The 17063-nt window shown below is 37.7% G+C and overlaps 1 protein-coding gene across 11 annotated transcripts in view; it reads left to right on the forward strand.

Annotated features, from left to right (window-relative positions):
- The window catches only part of KDM4C (lysine demethylase 4C), a 295962-nt gene that overhangs the window by 54024 nt on the left and 224875 nt on the right, over positions 1–17063 (forward strand). For 10 of the 11 annotated variants that reach the window (XM_076363457.1, XM_076363452.1, XM_076363456.1 and 7 more), the window contains 2 exons: positions 5463–5566; positions 12711–12848. In XM_076363457.1, coding sequence (XP_076219572.1) covers positions 5463–5566; positions 12711–12848 — 242 coding nt within the window. Of the gene's footprint in view, positions 1–5462; positions 5567–5681; positions 5964–12710; positions 12849–17063 lie in introns of those variants that run through there. The other variant, XM_076363464.1, reaches the window with a different exon arrangement.

Raw genomic sequence — 17063 nt, forward strand, 5'->3', positions numbered from 1 at the left:
TTCTTTATCCCTGAACCATTTCATGTATGCTTTAAAGGCTCTCAGTGCAGCAATGTCCTGTGTGTGGGAATCCTGTCTTCCTCAGACACAGCTAGGAATCTGCTTAGTGCCTACTGCTCCCAGCTTCCCCCAAAGATGAGGTGGCTTTGACTTGTATCTAGAGTATGGATCATAAAACCAGAAATTGTATGGAAGTGTCATTGTCTTCTATTGTGGTGGAGTAGTGTTGACAAAGGGTGTGTCTTCACCAGCCCAGTGATAACAGTGTAACTCAAGAAGTAGTTTTATTTTGTCAGTACAAATAGGACTGGTTACCTTGTGTAAGATTATCTTATTTTGGGCTATGTTATCAGTCAGAATATGTATGTAGTCTTCTGAGAGCATGTTTTTGATTGTTAACACAGTTTGAAGCCTATGTTTTCACATATTCTTTGCTATTGTTGCTTGTGTTAACTAGATAAGTTTTTTAAAAAGCCTGAGCAGGACTTTCAGTTTGGTGGATAAATGTACTCTACCTGTAGTTTATGTGCTCATACCCAAACATTTGGCCACCAAGTGCTGAATCACATACTTGTAGACTGTTCTAATTCTGCTCTAGGTGTTGAGAATGTCAGTGTTTCTTTAAATTATGGATTGGAGAATTTTCAACTGGATGGTCTTTTTCTCATGGACGTAAATCAATGAGTAACCTAATTCTGTTTTACCCTGATCTTTGATTATTGCTCATCATCTCCTATGAAGTAATTGTTTTGAATTGTCATTTTGTGTTCTGTGTAATCATTTCCAGGAAGATAAGTAGGGTACAGATGGCTAAATACAAGTATTGAGAAGAGGTGTGGAAGAGGTCTTCCACATCTCAAGAGACCGTCCAAGAAACTGGGGTTGCATGCAAATTCCCACAAAATACCTGCATTTGTAGACCTGATTTAGAGTTAATGAATTAGTGTTAATGGATTAAATTAAGATTTCATGTGTCTCATAAGAGCATGAATGTACTGCAGAACTTGAATGGTAGTTACATTTTAGATAGATTTCAGTATTTTTTCTTTTGCATGTGGGATTTCAATAAATATCCAGGATTAACTGGTAATCCTGTAAATTGGTAATTTTAACATCAGCTTGGTATTTGAGAATGGTTCTGGTGTGTTGCAGGCATGTCTTTAATTGGCCTGCATTTAATGTATTTGTAAGGGTCTTGTGATGTTTCTAATGCCGTGTCCTCTATTCAGTGTGCTGTTAGGTATTTTTCACATCTGCTAACAGATTCTCCCACAGCAATTTTCTTTCCTGAAAGAAAAGCTTGTGTGAGCTTAACGTTTAGCCTGGGCAGAACAAAAGACCTTCTGATAAACTGAGTCTTGTAATGAGGAAATACTGCCTTCCTTTCTTCCCTTGTTCATTGAAGGGGAGTGCTTTTGAGAAAATGAGTTGAATGAGACAGGGAAATGTGAGACTCACAGGAAATGTGAGTCTTTTGACAGAGTCAAAAGATATTTTATAGTGGTACAGAATGTGTAGGCTGCACCTTGATTTCACTGTGAGGGCTCTGTAACCACAGCAAAGGTTCTCCTGTAAATTTCTCTTAATGGATGTTAAGCAGGTTGTGTTCTGCTGTTCTGTGTTGTTCGCAACTTCCTTAAAATTCAGCAACAAGCTTGCCTTCTGGTTGGAGTTGTCACAACTATTCCTGATCTCTTGGAGCTGTAGTGGTACAACTTAAGTTTTGGATATCTGCCCATCGTTCCTTTTTATCATCATGTATTGAGCTAATAAAGCGTATTGCAGTAGCAGAATTTGGTACAAAATTTGTTTTCTCAGGGAAAACAACTCAGGCAATCTCTCCCTGCTTTTAGAAATTAAGGTTTTTGCTACTTTTCATACCAGTTATTTCCTCAGTCTCAAGTATCACTTTCAATCACTTTTTTCAGAGTATGTTCCAGTATATTTCTATTATTATGCTGCTCAGGACTGAGATTTCTTGAAGCTCATAAGCTGTAGATTCCAAGATATGATTGTTATTATTATGTTATAGGCATTAAATGTGCCAAATAGTTGAAATTTATTTGCTGGAGCCCACTAATTGTGGGCAGTTTCTTTTAACTGTCTTTTAGTTGGTGAAGCCAAATGTGTGATAAAACTGTACCTACCAAGTACTACTTTTTGAAACTTACATTATAACATTATTTGCAATTCCAAAAGAAAGTAAAGAATTCTGTGCCTGTTGGTAGGGAGAAAAAAGAAAGAATGATAAATTTGAATAAAATTTGATTGCAGGGCATCTTGGCAGAGTTCCTAGTACATTGATCAGCACAAGTGTACATTACACCTCTGCTGCTTAAGTGCTGGTTAACCTTATATCTGTGAAATTAGAAAAAAATTGTTCTCCCAAGACTGGGGAGTGTGCTAGAAAAGAATGTACAAAGAATATAACAATTATAATGTGATCACCTTAAAATTGTTCTGGAATTGTAGGGTGGTTAATGGACATAAATACAAGATTCATCAGAGAGAAGAAATTAAATCTGACATTACAGAGAAGGCTATATGTTATAGCAAATTGTTGAGATTTCATCTTTTTTTTCTCAAGTCATTAAAAATATTTAGATGGTTAATTGTTTGAAAGTGATTCTTTTCTTTCATAATTGACTAGTGAGCATGTTGCTCCAAGAATGAAACTGCTTCTGTGAATGACAAACTAACATTTACATGAGAGGGATACAACAACTTGTGCAAACACAGTAAAGAGATGACAGAAAGCCCTTTTACTAGTTAAATGTCCTGTGTCTAATTTTGTGTCCACTAAGCAATGTTTTTTTATATAATTTGTCTAGTCATATTTGTTAATTATTTTCCTGTATTTTTCTTGGGTGACCTCTTCTTACTGCTTTCATACAATTACCAGGCTTTTCCAGCAAAACAGTTACAATTCAGTTTGGAGAATAATTGAATAGTGTTCTTGGTTAATACATTCATTGTTGACAAACATTTACACCTTGGATAATTCTAGGTAATCTATGAATCTGTATCCCTCTCAAAGATCTTTTGTGTTCTTCAGGCATAAAATATAATTTTATGCATAAATGAATCAAAAGTATTTTTTCTGAATCAGTATTAATAACATCATTAAGGAGACGTCTTCATCATGAAGAGCTGGCATTGTATCTTCTCCACTGTCAAGCTGCTATGCAAGATAATTGGTAAAATACACCTTTTTTTTTTTTTTTTTTTAAATACTGTTTGCTTCACTTTAATTTCTGTCCATGTTTCTCAGGTAGATCTCTTGTGTAACAGAATAGGATTATGTATGTTTTCCTGGTACCCAGAAAAAAGTAATCCTTTTTAAATGGCTTTATATTTGAATTTTCTTATCATATGAATTTTATGTAGGTTTATAATACAAATGCAAATAATTTTGGAGAATCCTTTTGTACCCAATGTCATTATCATAGACTTTTTTTTTTTACAGTAGTCAGGCTAATTCATATTGCACTAGTTCAAAAACTTAGAATTCATCTTTCCCTCCTACATGTTTTAAGAGAGGGCTGTGATGAAACTGTATGCCTAGCAGTGAGAACTTACTCTTAGAGTCTAAGACAAGGAGCCAGCGCGTCTTGTTTCAACTTCTTGTTTGCTCGGTATTTTTCTTATGGAACTGTTAGAGATAGTGACTGCTTTATGCCTCAGTTCTGTTTTCTGAAAATTAAGAAATTTTTAAAACAATTACTTTTTAAATAACTTTTTTTAGCAGTAGCCTGCCAATCTTTGTGAAATCTCTGAAATCACTTGAGAATAAATGACATAAAATACAGTAAACTGTTGAGGTTAAGAAGTCTTGGTAACATTGAAAAATATACTCTACAGAAGAAAGCAAAATAAATAAATAAAGTTGAACTTCACAGAAAGGGATTACTTTCAAATGTTATGTCCTTGATACAGTGAAATTACGTATTATCCAGGACTGCTGAGCGTATAGATTGCAGTTACTCATAGTACATCTCATGGTGATTCTTGCTAATAGTCTGGTAGAAACACTAAAAAGACTGTAAAGGTAAATAATAATAATTATTATTTTTGTAATAATAAAGATAATAAAGACTTTCTCATCTTTGCTGATTAGTGAGTAAATTGTTCCCCTTTGTCAACCTTCTTCTGCTGAGGTTAGTGCTGTAACTTTGTGACGTGACTTCTGTGATGTTGCATTATAACACAGTCAAAAGTATTCCTCTTGGCTCCAACAAAAGACACGTGTTCATCTCAGAGCAGGTAATACACCTGTACTTAAGTGGAAGAGGGATTGAGAGCAAGTATTCAGAGAAAGTAGGTGGTTAGATGGCTCTCATTATACTCCTTCCATTTTTCAATCTGATGTTTTCAGGAGCTTCTTGCTTTCACTAACTACTATGCCTTTCTTTCCCTTTGTTTTATTGTTTGTAGGAGTTGTGTTTTCAGTTTTTGAGAGCGTTACCTGCTTTCTAGAATGGAGTCTGAAAGGAGGTCAGGAAGTACTAAACTAGTGATGTTCTAGAAACTGTCCCCCTCTTTCTCCTCCTCATCTTCTCCCATTTTCCTTGTAACATAGTGGTTTCTTACCATAATATAGTTAGGTTGAAGGGAAAAGAGCCTGATGTTTTCATTTCAGAGATGGAAGGATTGGGTAGCTCATTTGGACTGTAGCTGAGGTGCTATTCACATCCTGGTTAGAGGGTCAGATACCAGAGTTCAATAACACTGAAACCTTGTCTTTAATTTTTCACTTTTCCCCTCATTCATTTGTCTCCATGTTCTCATCAACTGGATTATATAATTATTTAATGAACTAAGCAGGGTCTATGGAGTGGGTACATAAATACTCATGAAAGTTGGAACATGGAAAGCAATCTTTGGTCATAGAAATCAAGACAAGATATAAAGAAGCAAAAATACCCCACCTGTTTTTAGTTGTACCAGATATCTCTGTGAAAGTAGCCATACATTCTAGCCTTTTGTAGATAGAAAGTTGTGTTTGTTTACTGTATAGATGGTCTGCAAGTGCTAGATAAACCCTAGTCCTTCTGGAATCCTTCTAAATTTATATACTACAGTTGATTTTCATGTGTGCAGGGGTTGCAGAATGAATGTTAATGTAAAAAAACCCCAAAACCCAACAAAAAAATATTTCTGTAAAGGGTAAGAAAAGTATGCCTAAATTTACAGGTCCAAATTTATTTTAAGTTATTTCACTTCTTAACAAACAAACAAATAAACACAAAAACCCCAAACCCCTGCAACCCCTCCCCCTGACAATCAGTTGAAAACCTTAGGAGGTGCATTTGATTTTTATACAAATCTCTCAGAACCTAGCAATGACACAATAAAAAATTCTAAAACAAGTTTAAACAGTATTATGCATTGTAAAATATTAAAATAATTTCCTACTTGCTTTAATTAAAAGATACCCAATTTTGCTTATCTTGCCTTATTAGGGTTCTTCCCAAGCAGCTCTCATGGATGCGATGCTTTTCTTCGCCACAAGATGACTCTGATTTCTCCATCGATATTGAAAAAGTATGGAATTCCTTTTGACAAGGTACATTAGTGTTTATTTTTAAACTGTGCATTCATGCATTGAATTAGATTGTGTTTACTATAAAGATTGTTTATAGTAAAGGTAAGGCAAAATTATTATTTTTATTTTTTTTTAGGTGCTGACTCCATGAAAAGATGAAAAAAATTGCTTGTAGTATTACGACTTTTACATGGTTTAGCTTGGAATTTTCTAGCAGAAAACACTTGTAGCTATCATAATCTTTATCCTAAAAGTTTCTGTGATTTTTAAGGCATTACCAATATTTTTTATTTCTATTTTATTTCCATGCAAGCTTGCATGTGATTTTCTGTTGACTGGAACACTTCTTAACTAGCTGTATTGATTTAAGTTATATACCTAATATTTTAAAATAAATGTTTCATTTCTTTATTTTGTATATTGTTTTTCTGATGTAATTAAATGTAACTTTATCAGTATTATGATCTAAAAAGTTTCAGATGGAATAAAACCAAAAGAACTCTTACTTAAATTAAATTAAGATATATATATATATATATGGACTTCCAGAGGGTGGACTTTGGCCTGTTCAGGACGCTGGTTGAGAGAGTCCCTTGGGAGACAGTCCTGAACGGCAAAGGGGTCCAAGAAGGCTGGATGTTCTTCAAGAAGGAAGTCTTAAAGGCGCAGGAGCAGGCTGTCCCCGTGTGCCGTAAGAAGAACAAGCGGGGAAGACGACTGGCCTGGCTGAACGGAAGCTTTTGCTGGGACTCAGGAAAAAAAGGAGAGTTTACCACTTGTGGAAGAAGGGGCAGGCGACTCAAGAAGAGTACAGGGATCTCGTTAGGTCGTGCAGAGAAGAAATGAGAAAGGCAAAAGCCCAGCTAGAACGCAATCTGGCCGCTGTTGTTAGAGACAACAAAAAAAGTTTTTACAACTATATTAATGACAAGAAGAGAGCCAAGGAGAATCTCCATCCTTTACTGGATGTGGGGGGGAACATTGTCACTGAGGATGAGGAAAAGGCTGAGGTACTCAATGCCTTCTTTGCCTCAGTCTTTAACAGGCAGACCAGTTATCCTCAGGGTACTCAGCCCCCCGAGCTGGAAGACAGGGACGGCGAGCAGGATGAACCCCCCGTAATCCAAGAGGAAGCAGTCAATGACCTGCTACGCCACCTGGACGCTCACAAGTCTATGGGGCCGGATGGGATCCACCCAAGAGTGCTGAGGGAGCTGGCAAGGAGCTCGCCAAGCCACTCTCCATCATTTATCAGCAGTCCTGGTTAACGGGGGAGGTCCCGGATGACTGGAGGCTTGCCAATGTGACGCCCATCTACAAGAAGGGCCGGAAGGAGGATCCGGGGAACTACAGGCCTGTCAGCCTGACCTCGGTGCCAGGGAAGATTATGGAGCGGTTCATCTTGAGGGCGCTCACAAGGCATGAGCGGGACAACCAGGGGATCCGGCCCAGCCAGCACGGGTTCATGAGAGGCAGGTCCTGCTTGACCAACCTGATCTCCTTCTATGACCAGGTGACCTGCCTAGTGGACGAGGGAAAGGCTGTGGATGTGGCCTACCTGGACTTCAGCAAGGCCTTTGACACCATCTCCCACAGCATTCTCCTAGAGAAGCTGGCGGCTCACGGCTTAGACAGGTGTACTCTGTGCTGGGTCAAAAACTGGCTGGACGGCCGGGCCCAGAGAGTTGTGGTGAATGGAGTTACATCCAGTTGGTGGCCGATCACGAGCGGTGTTCCCCAGGGCTCAGTTTTGGGGCTGGTCTTGTTCAATATCTTTATCAATGATCTGGATGAGGGGATCGAGTGCACCCTCAGTAAGTTTGCAGACGACACCAAGTTGGGTGGGAGTGTTGGTCTGCTCGAGGGTAGGAAGGCTCTGCAGAGGGACCTGGACAGGCTGGATCGATGGGCCCAGGCCAACTGTATGAGGTTCAACAAGGCCAAGTGCCGGGTCCTGCCCTTCGGCCACAACAACCCCATGCAGCACTACAGGCTTGGGGAAGAGTGGCTGGAAAGCTGCCTGTCGGAAAAGGACCTGGGGGTGCTGGTTGACAGCCGGCTGAACATGAGCCGGCAGTGTGCCCAGGTGGCCGAGAAGGCCAATGGCATCCTGGCCTGTATCAGAAATAGTGTGGCCAGCAGGAGTAGGGAAGTGATCGTGCCCCTGTACTTGGCACTGGTGAGGCCCCACCTCGAATACTCTGTTGAGTTTTGGGCCCCTCACTCCAAGAAGGACGTCGAGGTGCTGGAGTGTGTCCAGAGAAGGGCAACGAGGCTGGTGAGAGGTCTGGAGAGCAAGTCTTCTGAGGAGTGGCTGAGGGAACTGGGATTGTTTAGCCTGGAGAAAAGGAGGCTGAGGGGAGACCTCATTGCTCTCTACAACTACCTGAAAGGAGGTTGTAGCGAGATGGGTGTCGGTCTCTTCTCCCAAGTAACTAGCGATAGGACGAGAGGAAATGGCCTCAGGTTGCGCCAGGGGAGGTTTAGATTGGACGTGAGGAAAAATGTCTTTACTGAAAGAGTGGTGAAACATTGGAAGAGGCTGCCCAGGGAAGTGGTTGAGTCACCATCCCTGGAGGTATTTAAAAGACGAGTAGACGAGGCACTTTGGGACGTGGTTTAGTGGGCATGGTGGTGTTGGGTTGACGGTTGGACTCGATGATCTTGGAGGTCTTTTCCAATCTTAATGATTCTATGATTCTATGATTTTAAAAGCTGTAACATATTAGAAAAAGAGTGAATGATTATTTTGTGCTGCTAGGTAATGGCAGACTGACATTTGATAAGAACATTATATAAACAGAAAGTGGGAAGAATAACTGGCTTTCTTCTTTGTGGATGAGTTTAATACATAGCTGCTCTCAAAAACATCTGAAGTATTTGGTTTCTTCTCTTTTCCTACAAGATTTTCTACCTTATTGTTTTCCACTTTGAACTTCCTATAGGTGCCAGCTAATAACAATGTTTCTAATGCATTGCTTTTTCTTTAAGTATATTTATTCTGTATCCTGAACACTTTGCAAATTCTAAATTTCTAAATTCAAGAGCTTTGTAAGCCTACTCAGAAGAGTAGAGCTTGATTCAGAAGATCCCCGGCCTGAACATCTGTTTATGTTATACTGAGATTTTAAAAGCCTTTTGATCATTAAGGGGTTATGATTCTTGGTTTCCCATTGTGCAGACTGTTTTAAGGTGTTCAGAAGAACCAGGCAATATATACTTTTTCTCACTCTATTCCTGTTGCAATATAGACCTGTAAACTGTCCTCACCACACTCATTGTTTATTATTGTGGTTTCTGTTTTAGTCTATGCTGTGTTTATTTATAGATATCATGTGGACCTGTGTATACAAACTTAACTTATCATGTTCCCTGGCCTAGAATATAGGATAATGCAGTGCTTCCTGTCTGTTTTAGTTGATATTTTTGTAACAGTATGAAACATAGCCTGTAGAAATATGTTTAAGTGAATGTTTTCATGTATAGTACTCTCGTGGCTTAACCCCAGTAGGCAGCTAAGGACCACACAGCTGCTTGCTTGCTCCCCCCCAGTGGAATAGGGGAGAGAATCAGAAGGGTAAAAGTGAGAAAACTCGTGGGTTGAGATGAAGACAGTGTAACAGGTAAAGCAAAAGCTGTGTGCACAAGCAAAGCAAAATAAGGGATTCATTCACTTCTTCCCATCGGAGGCAGGTGTTCAGCCATCTTCAGGAAAGCAGGGCTCCATCACGCGTAACGGTGACTTGGGAAGACAAATGCCATCACTCCAAACATCCCCCCTTCCTCCTTCTTTCCCCAGCTTTATGTGCTGAGCATGACGTCATATGGTGTGGAATATCCCTGTGGTCAGCTGTCCCAGCTGTGTCCCCTCCCAACTTCTTGTGCACCCCCAGCCTACTCACTGGTGGGGTGGTGTGAGAAGCAGAAAAAGGCCTTGACTCTGTGTAGGCACTGCTCAGCAGTAACTAAAACATCCCTGTGTTATCAACACTGCAGCACAGGTGCGATGAAGCAACTGGTTTGTTGTATGCTTTTGGAATATCACTTCACTTTTCATGCTTAAATCAACCTATGTATAAAATTGAAGAAATGTAGGTGTTTAGAATAATACTGCCTGCCTTGGAAAGCAAGCTTTTTTGAATAAATTACTCATATAAGAAGTAGTTTGTTTTCTGAGTGATACATTATCATATGGAAATGTAGTTGCTGAGTTCAGTTTTTGTAATATATGGGTAAATACTGATTCCCTTCATAGCCTTGTGCTTTATCATGAAGTGTCAGATGAAACCTTCCAAACTGGAAGGTTTTATAACTAGTTTTATAGTTTGGATTTACAGAACATGACTCTGAACAGTATAATTTTCAGTGTTTGGTGTTTAAAGTAGCATATTGCAGAATGCCAGCATATTTGTTTTCAGTACCACACATTTGAGGTGGGTAAGGGAGTTGATGTTATTATTTCAGTGTCTTGATTATTCCTGTATTCTAATTAAAAAAAAAAAAAAAGTGCTAGAAATAGTTAAATATTTAAGTTTGGTTCTGTCACCTAGTCTTGGGAGGAAGCAGATACAGTACACAAGTGTAACTGTAATTAATGGGATTCAGTGAGAAAGTGAATAGAGAGAACCAGGCTGTGATCTCGCATGGCTCAAAGTGATAGAAGTGGAAATGTGCTGAATGCTGATAAGTCAGCCTACGCCTACCAGGTGGCAGCTGAACTGCTGCTTGTTGCAATAGAACACCTGCTAAACTGTCAGCAGTGGGAGAGTGTATTGAGATAAATTTTGGAATTGTTAGCATTGAGAATAATCTTTCTTAAACATTCCCACAGCGATTGTTGGAGTGCTACAGTAGCAGCTATATGCACCTGTATGTGCATTTGCATGTATATACCAAATATGAACCCACAAAAAATTAACCTTGCAAAGTGCAAATGCAAAATGTAAGATCCAGTTTTATTCTTTAGCTTTGCTAAGTATATTTTTCTTGTTTTCCTCTCTTTCCTTCATCCCATAATACAATCAGAAATATATATCTTGACGTGGATATTTATTCTTGCATTGAGCAAATAAAGGCACACAAAGAATTCGTAAAACTATAAGATGAGAATTTTGAAGGAGAAGAAAGGGAGGATTCTAAAAGTGGAAACTGAATGTAAGACAACTATGCCAGCAAAAAGCTGAGATTTAAGACATGAGATATTAATAAGAAAAATGTTTGGAGTTGTGAGTTTTAATTTTGGTGATTGTTTAAAATTTAACTCTCCCTTTTCGTGATTTCAAATCATAAGTGTATTTCCCTAAAAAGAGTCATATTTGTCCTTCCAATTTTTATTACTGTATCACTTATGCAAAACATTGTCACACAATGAAAACAGCCTATTTAATCTCTCAGAAGTCTCCTTATTTTCCTGTAATCAGCAAATGCATCTTGTTGAACAGTCATCAGTCATTGCTCAGATTATTTGCTTCATTTAAATGGATCTGTTTGCTTCTTAGTGGGCCGGCTGTCTGATGTGTGTTTCATGTAAAAAGGCATATCAAACAGAGTATGGGGAATCTCTTTTAACTCTTTACTTCTGAATCTCCTAGTTTATTGATTAACTCTTATCAGATGGTTCAGAAGACAATATGCCATTTCTAGTCCCTGACTAGCCTGTCCTTGATACAGTCTTTGGTGGTCTGACTTTAAGAGATTAAAGCTGTCTCTGAGTGGAGAGAATATTAGTGACTAACAAGAAGTGCTGTCTCTCCTTTTCTTCATGTCCAGAGGAGAGCAGCAGTCCATCCAAGTATAGGAAGATGAGATTTCTCTCTTGAAAGAGAATATCCTGACCAGTGATTTGTTTACCTTACCCCACTTTTTTTTTTTTTTTTGTAATGTACTCTAGAAGCCTTTATATCTGATATCTCTTTTATAACTACTAGGAATTTGGTTTCTTTTTGGCTGTACAAAATATAATTACTATGGCCGTGGGTTTTTTACGGTTTTTTGGTTGTTATTTTTCTTTTTTTCTGCTTTCTATAATTTCTTGTTGAGTCAGTGGCCTCAGCACACTTTTGGTTGCTTTTCACTGTACTTGTAAAGAACAGAGCAGTCCTTTGGAACTACCCTTGCTCATTCTGTAAAGCAATGTCAGAGCTTAACTGTAGTCAAACTTTTCCTCTTTGAGAATCTCCTTCCGGGCCTTTTGTCCTTTAGGTATTTGGAATTCCCATTATCAATAGTACCAGAGTCCTTCTGCTCCCTTAAATTGTGCTTAAAGAGAAGGAGGGGAAGGACGGGGGCAGATTAAAATTTGTTCTAATGAAATGTCTAAAGCGGTGTTTTAATGGCTTTACATTGAGACATTCTGCATGGCATTTCCAATGCAAGAATCCCTTTGGTGTTAGTAGCTGTAAGGCTGAAGAATTGGTGCAGGGCAATTGTCGTTAATTCTTCTTCCTCCTTTCCTATCCAAAATTATTTAAAGATACTGCCTGAAGGGATCCAGATGTATCCAGTGTGGTCCTTTGGGATGAACAACATTGTTTTCTTTAACTGCTAAGGCTCATTAACTTAGAGTTTCTCCTACTTCATGCTTGATCATCAATAGTAAGTAACTTAAAAGGCAAGTCAGGCCCTCAGTCACAGGTCTTCAAATCATAGTTTTTGAAATGGATGTGTATGGGAGAGAAGAGTGAGAATAAGATCTCTCTCCAGTCTTTCCAAGAAAAGTTCTGGTGCCATTCTATAGAAACATCTTCTGTCCAGGGTGGTGGACAGAATAATTTCTTTTAGGGTTGATAATTGTGGGTATTTTGGTCCAGCCTGTCTCTGCTTCCTCTCAGTCAGGAAGATTGATATATTCTTTGCACTGTTTTTTCTAGCTCTGTGCACTTCCAGGATTTATTACCAGTGAACCTCTGCTCCAAGATTAGCTTTTTTGAAAGTACTTTCTGAGTTTGTAAAGTAATACTTGTAGCTATGTATTTTATAGTAAACAACATTGTCTTAAGTATACTATTTCTGCTTGCATTAAATCACAACTGTGTGCAAGGTGAAAAAAAATTCTTTCTAGGTAGTTGTAAAGGCAAATATAGTTTTCATTGCTTCGGGAGCAGAACTGCTTTTGTAATGTGGTTCACTTTGAGGGTTTTTTTTTTTGTTTGTTTTTATGCTGTAGGTTACACAAGAGGCAGGAGAATTTGTGATCACTTTCCCATATGGATACCATGCAGGTTTTAACCATGGTTTTAACTGTGCAGAGTCAACAAACTTTGCCACCATCCGATGGATTGATTATGGAAAAGCAGCAAAGTTGGTAAGTCATATTGCAGAAAACTGGTGCGTAAGGAAATCTTTCCTGTGGTTATTTTTTTGTGAGAATCTATGGAAGCCGATGAGAAAGGGAGAACTATTATATCAGGTAGTACCTTATACTGCCATTGAAATTTTATTTATAGTTGTTCTTTTTATAGTGGGTATTATACTTCCAGCAATGTATATTCCTCTCTGTAGTGAATTTTGTTTGCAGCTTAATGTATATATTGTTCTTCAAAATCATTTCTATTTATGGATATTTTTAAGTTGAAGCTACATATGCTGAGGTTAGTAGTATGTGAAGATAACTGACTTCTGCTCTTAAACCTGCTCTAAGCTCTACTGTTTGTGAAAACACTTTATTTAAACTAGGAATTTTGATACCTCAAAGAAACATAAATAATTAAACTTTAAACAAAGTTTAAAGAAACAAGTTCAACTTTTCTCATCCTTAATGTCATCAGATATCTTATAGTACAAGATAATAAAGGAACTGTGAACTCAGAGTAGATATTTTCAGGTTTCAAAATGAGGTGTGCTTTACTGAAGATATTTTGGACCGAAATTTTGTTATGTGGCATACATTTTTTGCTTCTTTTCATGTGCAGCATGTGAGTAAATACACAAAATCAAGAAAGTATGCAATTTGTTCAGCAGAAGTTTGTTACTGTTTTTCAATATTCTGTGATTTTTCGCAGAATTATGGCTTGTATAAGCTTTGGTTAGTATGCTTCCCAAAATGTTTAAGTCAGAGGCATTTTCTGCATTGACCTGTTCATGATTTGAAAAACTCTTTTCAATAGTGATTTGCTTAATATATTAGCTAATAAGATGACATGGAATAAAGGGCAAAATCAGATGTGCAGGTTTAACAATTAAGTAATGATAGTGAACTCTCATTAAACACTTGGGATTGAAAGACCATCATGAGAAGGTTCTCAAATAGTGGAAATTTATGATTCTAGGCACTATTTATTATTGTTAGTGAGATTGAATGTGCTTCAAACAGAAAAAGTTTATAAATATTTTTTTTTCCACCTGCTCTGTATGCAGACACTAACAGTAGTGAAAGTATTGAAAACATCAATATGCATCTAACATGTTCAGGCTGGTCTTTACGTTTAATCGGAAAGTCGTGTTTTTAATAGCCAACAGATAAGGTGTTGACTTTTAATAAAGTTAATTAAAAAAAAAAAATCTATGTATTTGATAGTTTGGAATTTCTACAGATAGTCAGTGAAACAAAGTTGAGAGGAATATGGGCATGGACACATACAAGTTAATTGTGGCAGGTAAAACTGTCCTGGATTTTAAAAGGTATGAATGTGCTGCAGCTCTAAAATTGATTCAGCTGAACTTCAAGAATGGCAAACTTTATCTTCAGAGGTAGCAAAGCTGAGGTAGTGATACCTGCAGCTACATCCCTTTCAGTGTACAGGCTTCGTATTTCTTATGTTTTAAAAGAATGGTCCACCATTTGCTGTGCAGCTGCCCCGGTACAAACTATTAAATGTTTTATGGCTGCAGCGTGCCTCTCGGTTATTGTATTATACTGCATACTTAATGTCACGTTTAAATTCAGTGGTGTTAGAAGATAATTTTTTAAAGCTAATGAAATTTTATTCCTTTACAGCACTCCAAAAGTGCTACTGAAATTCTGAATTTTTAGCTTGGAAGTCTTGGCATATACACTGTGAATAGTTTTATTTAGTCAAAATTCTCTAGCATATGGATAAAACTTTCATCTTAGGACACTGCATTCTGTGCTCTGTGGTTATTTCACATAGAAGCAGTATTGTGCATATATAGTATAAGAAATTAAAGTAGTTCTGTGGTGTCTGCAGTTGAATTTAAATGTCTGAAAGTTTCAAAGTGGTCGCTGAGGCAGTAATGACTAGTCTCCCTCTATAGAGAAGTCTTACATACCATTGTCAAATGTGAACTCCAGTTTCTTTGGCAAATGGTCAGAGTTAATTCTTCATAATACTTATATTTGTTTATGCTGTACAAATAGGGTAAACAAATCAGACAAAGTATTATAATTGATTATCTGTTCTTAAATTGTAATTATATGACACTTTGAAAGCACAGACAAGTTACGGAGTTACTGCAAATTGGGTATTCTGTTGCTTGATTATGGTGTTTCTCTAGAAAAACATGAGGGTAGCTATGATTAGTTTTATCACAACCTCAGGAAACTTCCTGAAAGTATTAATTAAAAAGGTAAGAAGTCTGTGTTCCCAAAGAACACTGATATTTTAGTAAGTTTTATTTGCAGCTCTGGTAATTTCATTTAAAAGAAAAAAAAAACCCCACCACACAACCTCGCATTCCCATTTGTCATTCTTCAGAGTACTGATGTTGTGTTTGACTTATCTTTTCTTTCTGTATGTGGTATGTACAAGAATTTCAATTGAAAAAAATATTTTGGATCCCCTAGTTCCCCTGTATTGTACTGCAGAAATTGCCTGCATCAGCAAAACGCAACAATATCTCGGTCAGTTTGTTGCTGTATTCTCCTTAGAGAATATTGTATACTGATGACTGGTTATTTGTCTTCCTACAGGAACACTTATTTTTACAGAATAGTTTCTAGTTGCTTACAGCAGGATTTCTGTCTTAGAAAACGAAAAAATCCTGAAGTCCAGTCAATATTCATTCTTCATTAATTTTGGAAAAAAAAATCAGGCAAAGATTTCCATTAAAGTTGTAGTAAATATTTAGGCTGTGTGACGATACTGCTTTCCTGCATGAAATGAGATGGTGTTAAAGATTCTGTGAAATCAGTTGGAAATGTTAAATCAGATCATTTAGACACTCAGTACTGGAAACTTTGGTTAAGCAGAGACTATGGATGCAAATTCCAAAAATTATTTTCTGCCTTTAAAAATGCTAAACTTGTGATCTTGGTTTCACTATGTGTACGCTACCTACCTGCAGTAGCTGAACCCTGGGAGTAGGGATGTACCCTCCAGCTTGTTTTTTAGAGTTTGTGTAAGACTTCCACTCTGGAGGTGGCACCTCCACTGTGCTCTTTGCTACAGTTCGGCTGCTGTTTTGAGCTTTGCTCTCACTTTTGGACAGAATTAAGCAGAGGCGAAAAGTAGATTAAAAAAAAAAAAAAAAGCAGAAATGGAGAAATAACAGATATACTAAAAGTCCCGCAACTCCAGGGGAGAAACGGTGTAGTTTTTGCTGTCTCTTTCCACTGGCAAGAACACACAGGAAGAGAAATAGGAGATACTGGTGAAAGGAACAAACCAGCCATGCTTTCCTGAATATGCTTGGCAAATGAGTGTGGTGCAGAGGCGTGCTGGTGAAGTGCTGATGTACGGTAATGACGTGACTTAGAGAACCAAAGGTAGGTGGTGCTCAGCTCACAAGTACTTTAGTTGTGTTTGTTATGTTCTGTGAGGATGAGAGGCACTCTAAACTTTAGATATTCTTAATCATCATCATCATCATCCTATAACTTTCATTTGTTGAATGCTATTTATTTTTTAAAAAACATGAAATGGTACAAAATAGGGGCAGATAGGATATTTCTTCAGGCTTCTGTGAATTTTGTCATTTTCCTAATGGAGCTACAATTATTGGAGTAGGCTGGTAATGTGTAGCTTCATGAAGTGCATTTTGAGTTTCCTTACTCCAGTGCATTTTGTTACTGTTAGTAAAGCAGATGAGCCACTGGCATACAAGCATTAGCTTGTATGTTTTGTAGGTATCTACTTTGATTTGTGCTGAGTAGATAACTTGTGTGCTGAACAAGGGATGATGTTCAGTTATTAGAATTGGTGAATAGAAATATTTACACATAATTATTTTATGTCTAATAAAATAAAAATCCTTCTGAAGCAATTGGATAAAAGATATGTCTCTAGTCTGAGAAGAATCTTGCATTCCTAATGTTCGTTAGCTGCAGGGTGGGACATCCTCTGCCTCCACCCCCAAATCTGTGGATCATCTGTGTTTATTAATTTTATATTTTTGTCTGTTGTAATTGTTATTGCTAATGAATGCCAGTGTTGCCCTAATACAAGGGTTGCAGTGCAAGACCTCTCACCTACAGGTGCCAAAACTGGGGTTCTCAGTCACAATTTTTACCTGTCCAAATTTTATCTCTGGTGGATAGGATCAATGAACTTTATGCACTCTAATTTGATACTGAGAACTGGAAACAGATTTAAACTTTGAATAAGATCCTGTGCTTTTGTGT

This window comes from Aptenodytes patagonicus, chromosome Z, assembly GCF_965638725.1.
Source record: "Aptenodytes patagonicus chromosome Z, bAptPat1.pri.cur, whole genome shotgun sequence".
Classification (NCBI taxonomy): domain Eukaryota; kingdom Metazoa; phylum Chordata; class Aves; order Sphenisciformes; family Spheniscidae; genus Aptenodytes; species Aptenodytes patagonicus.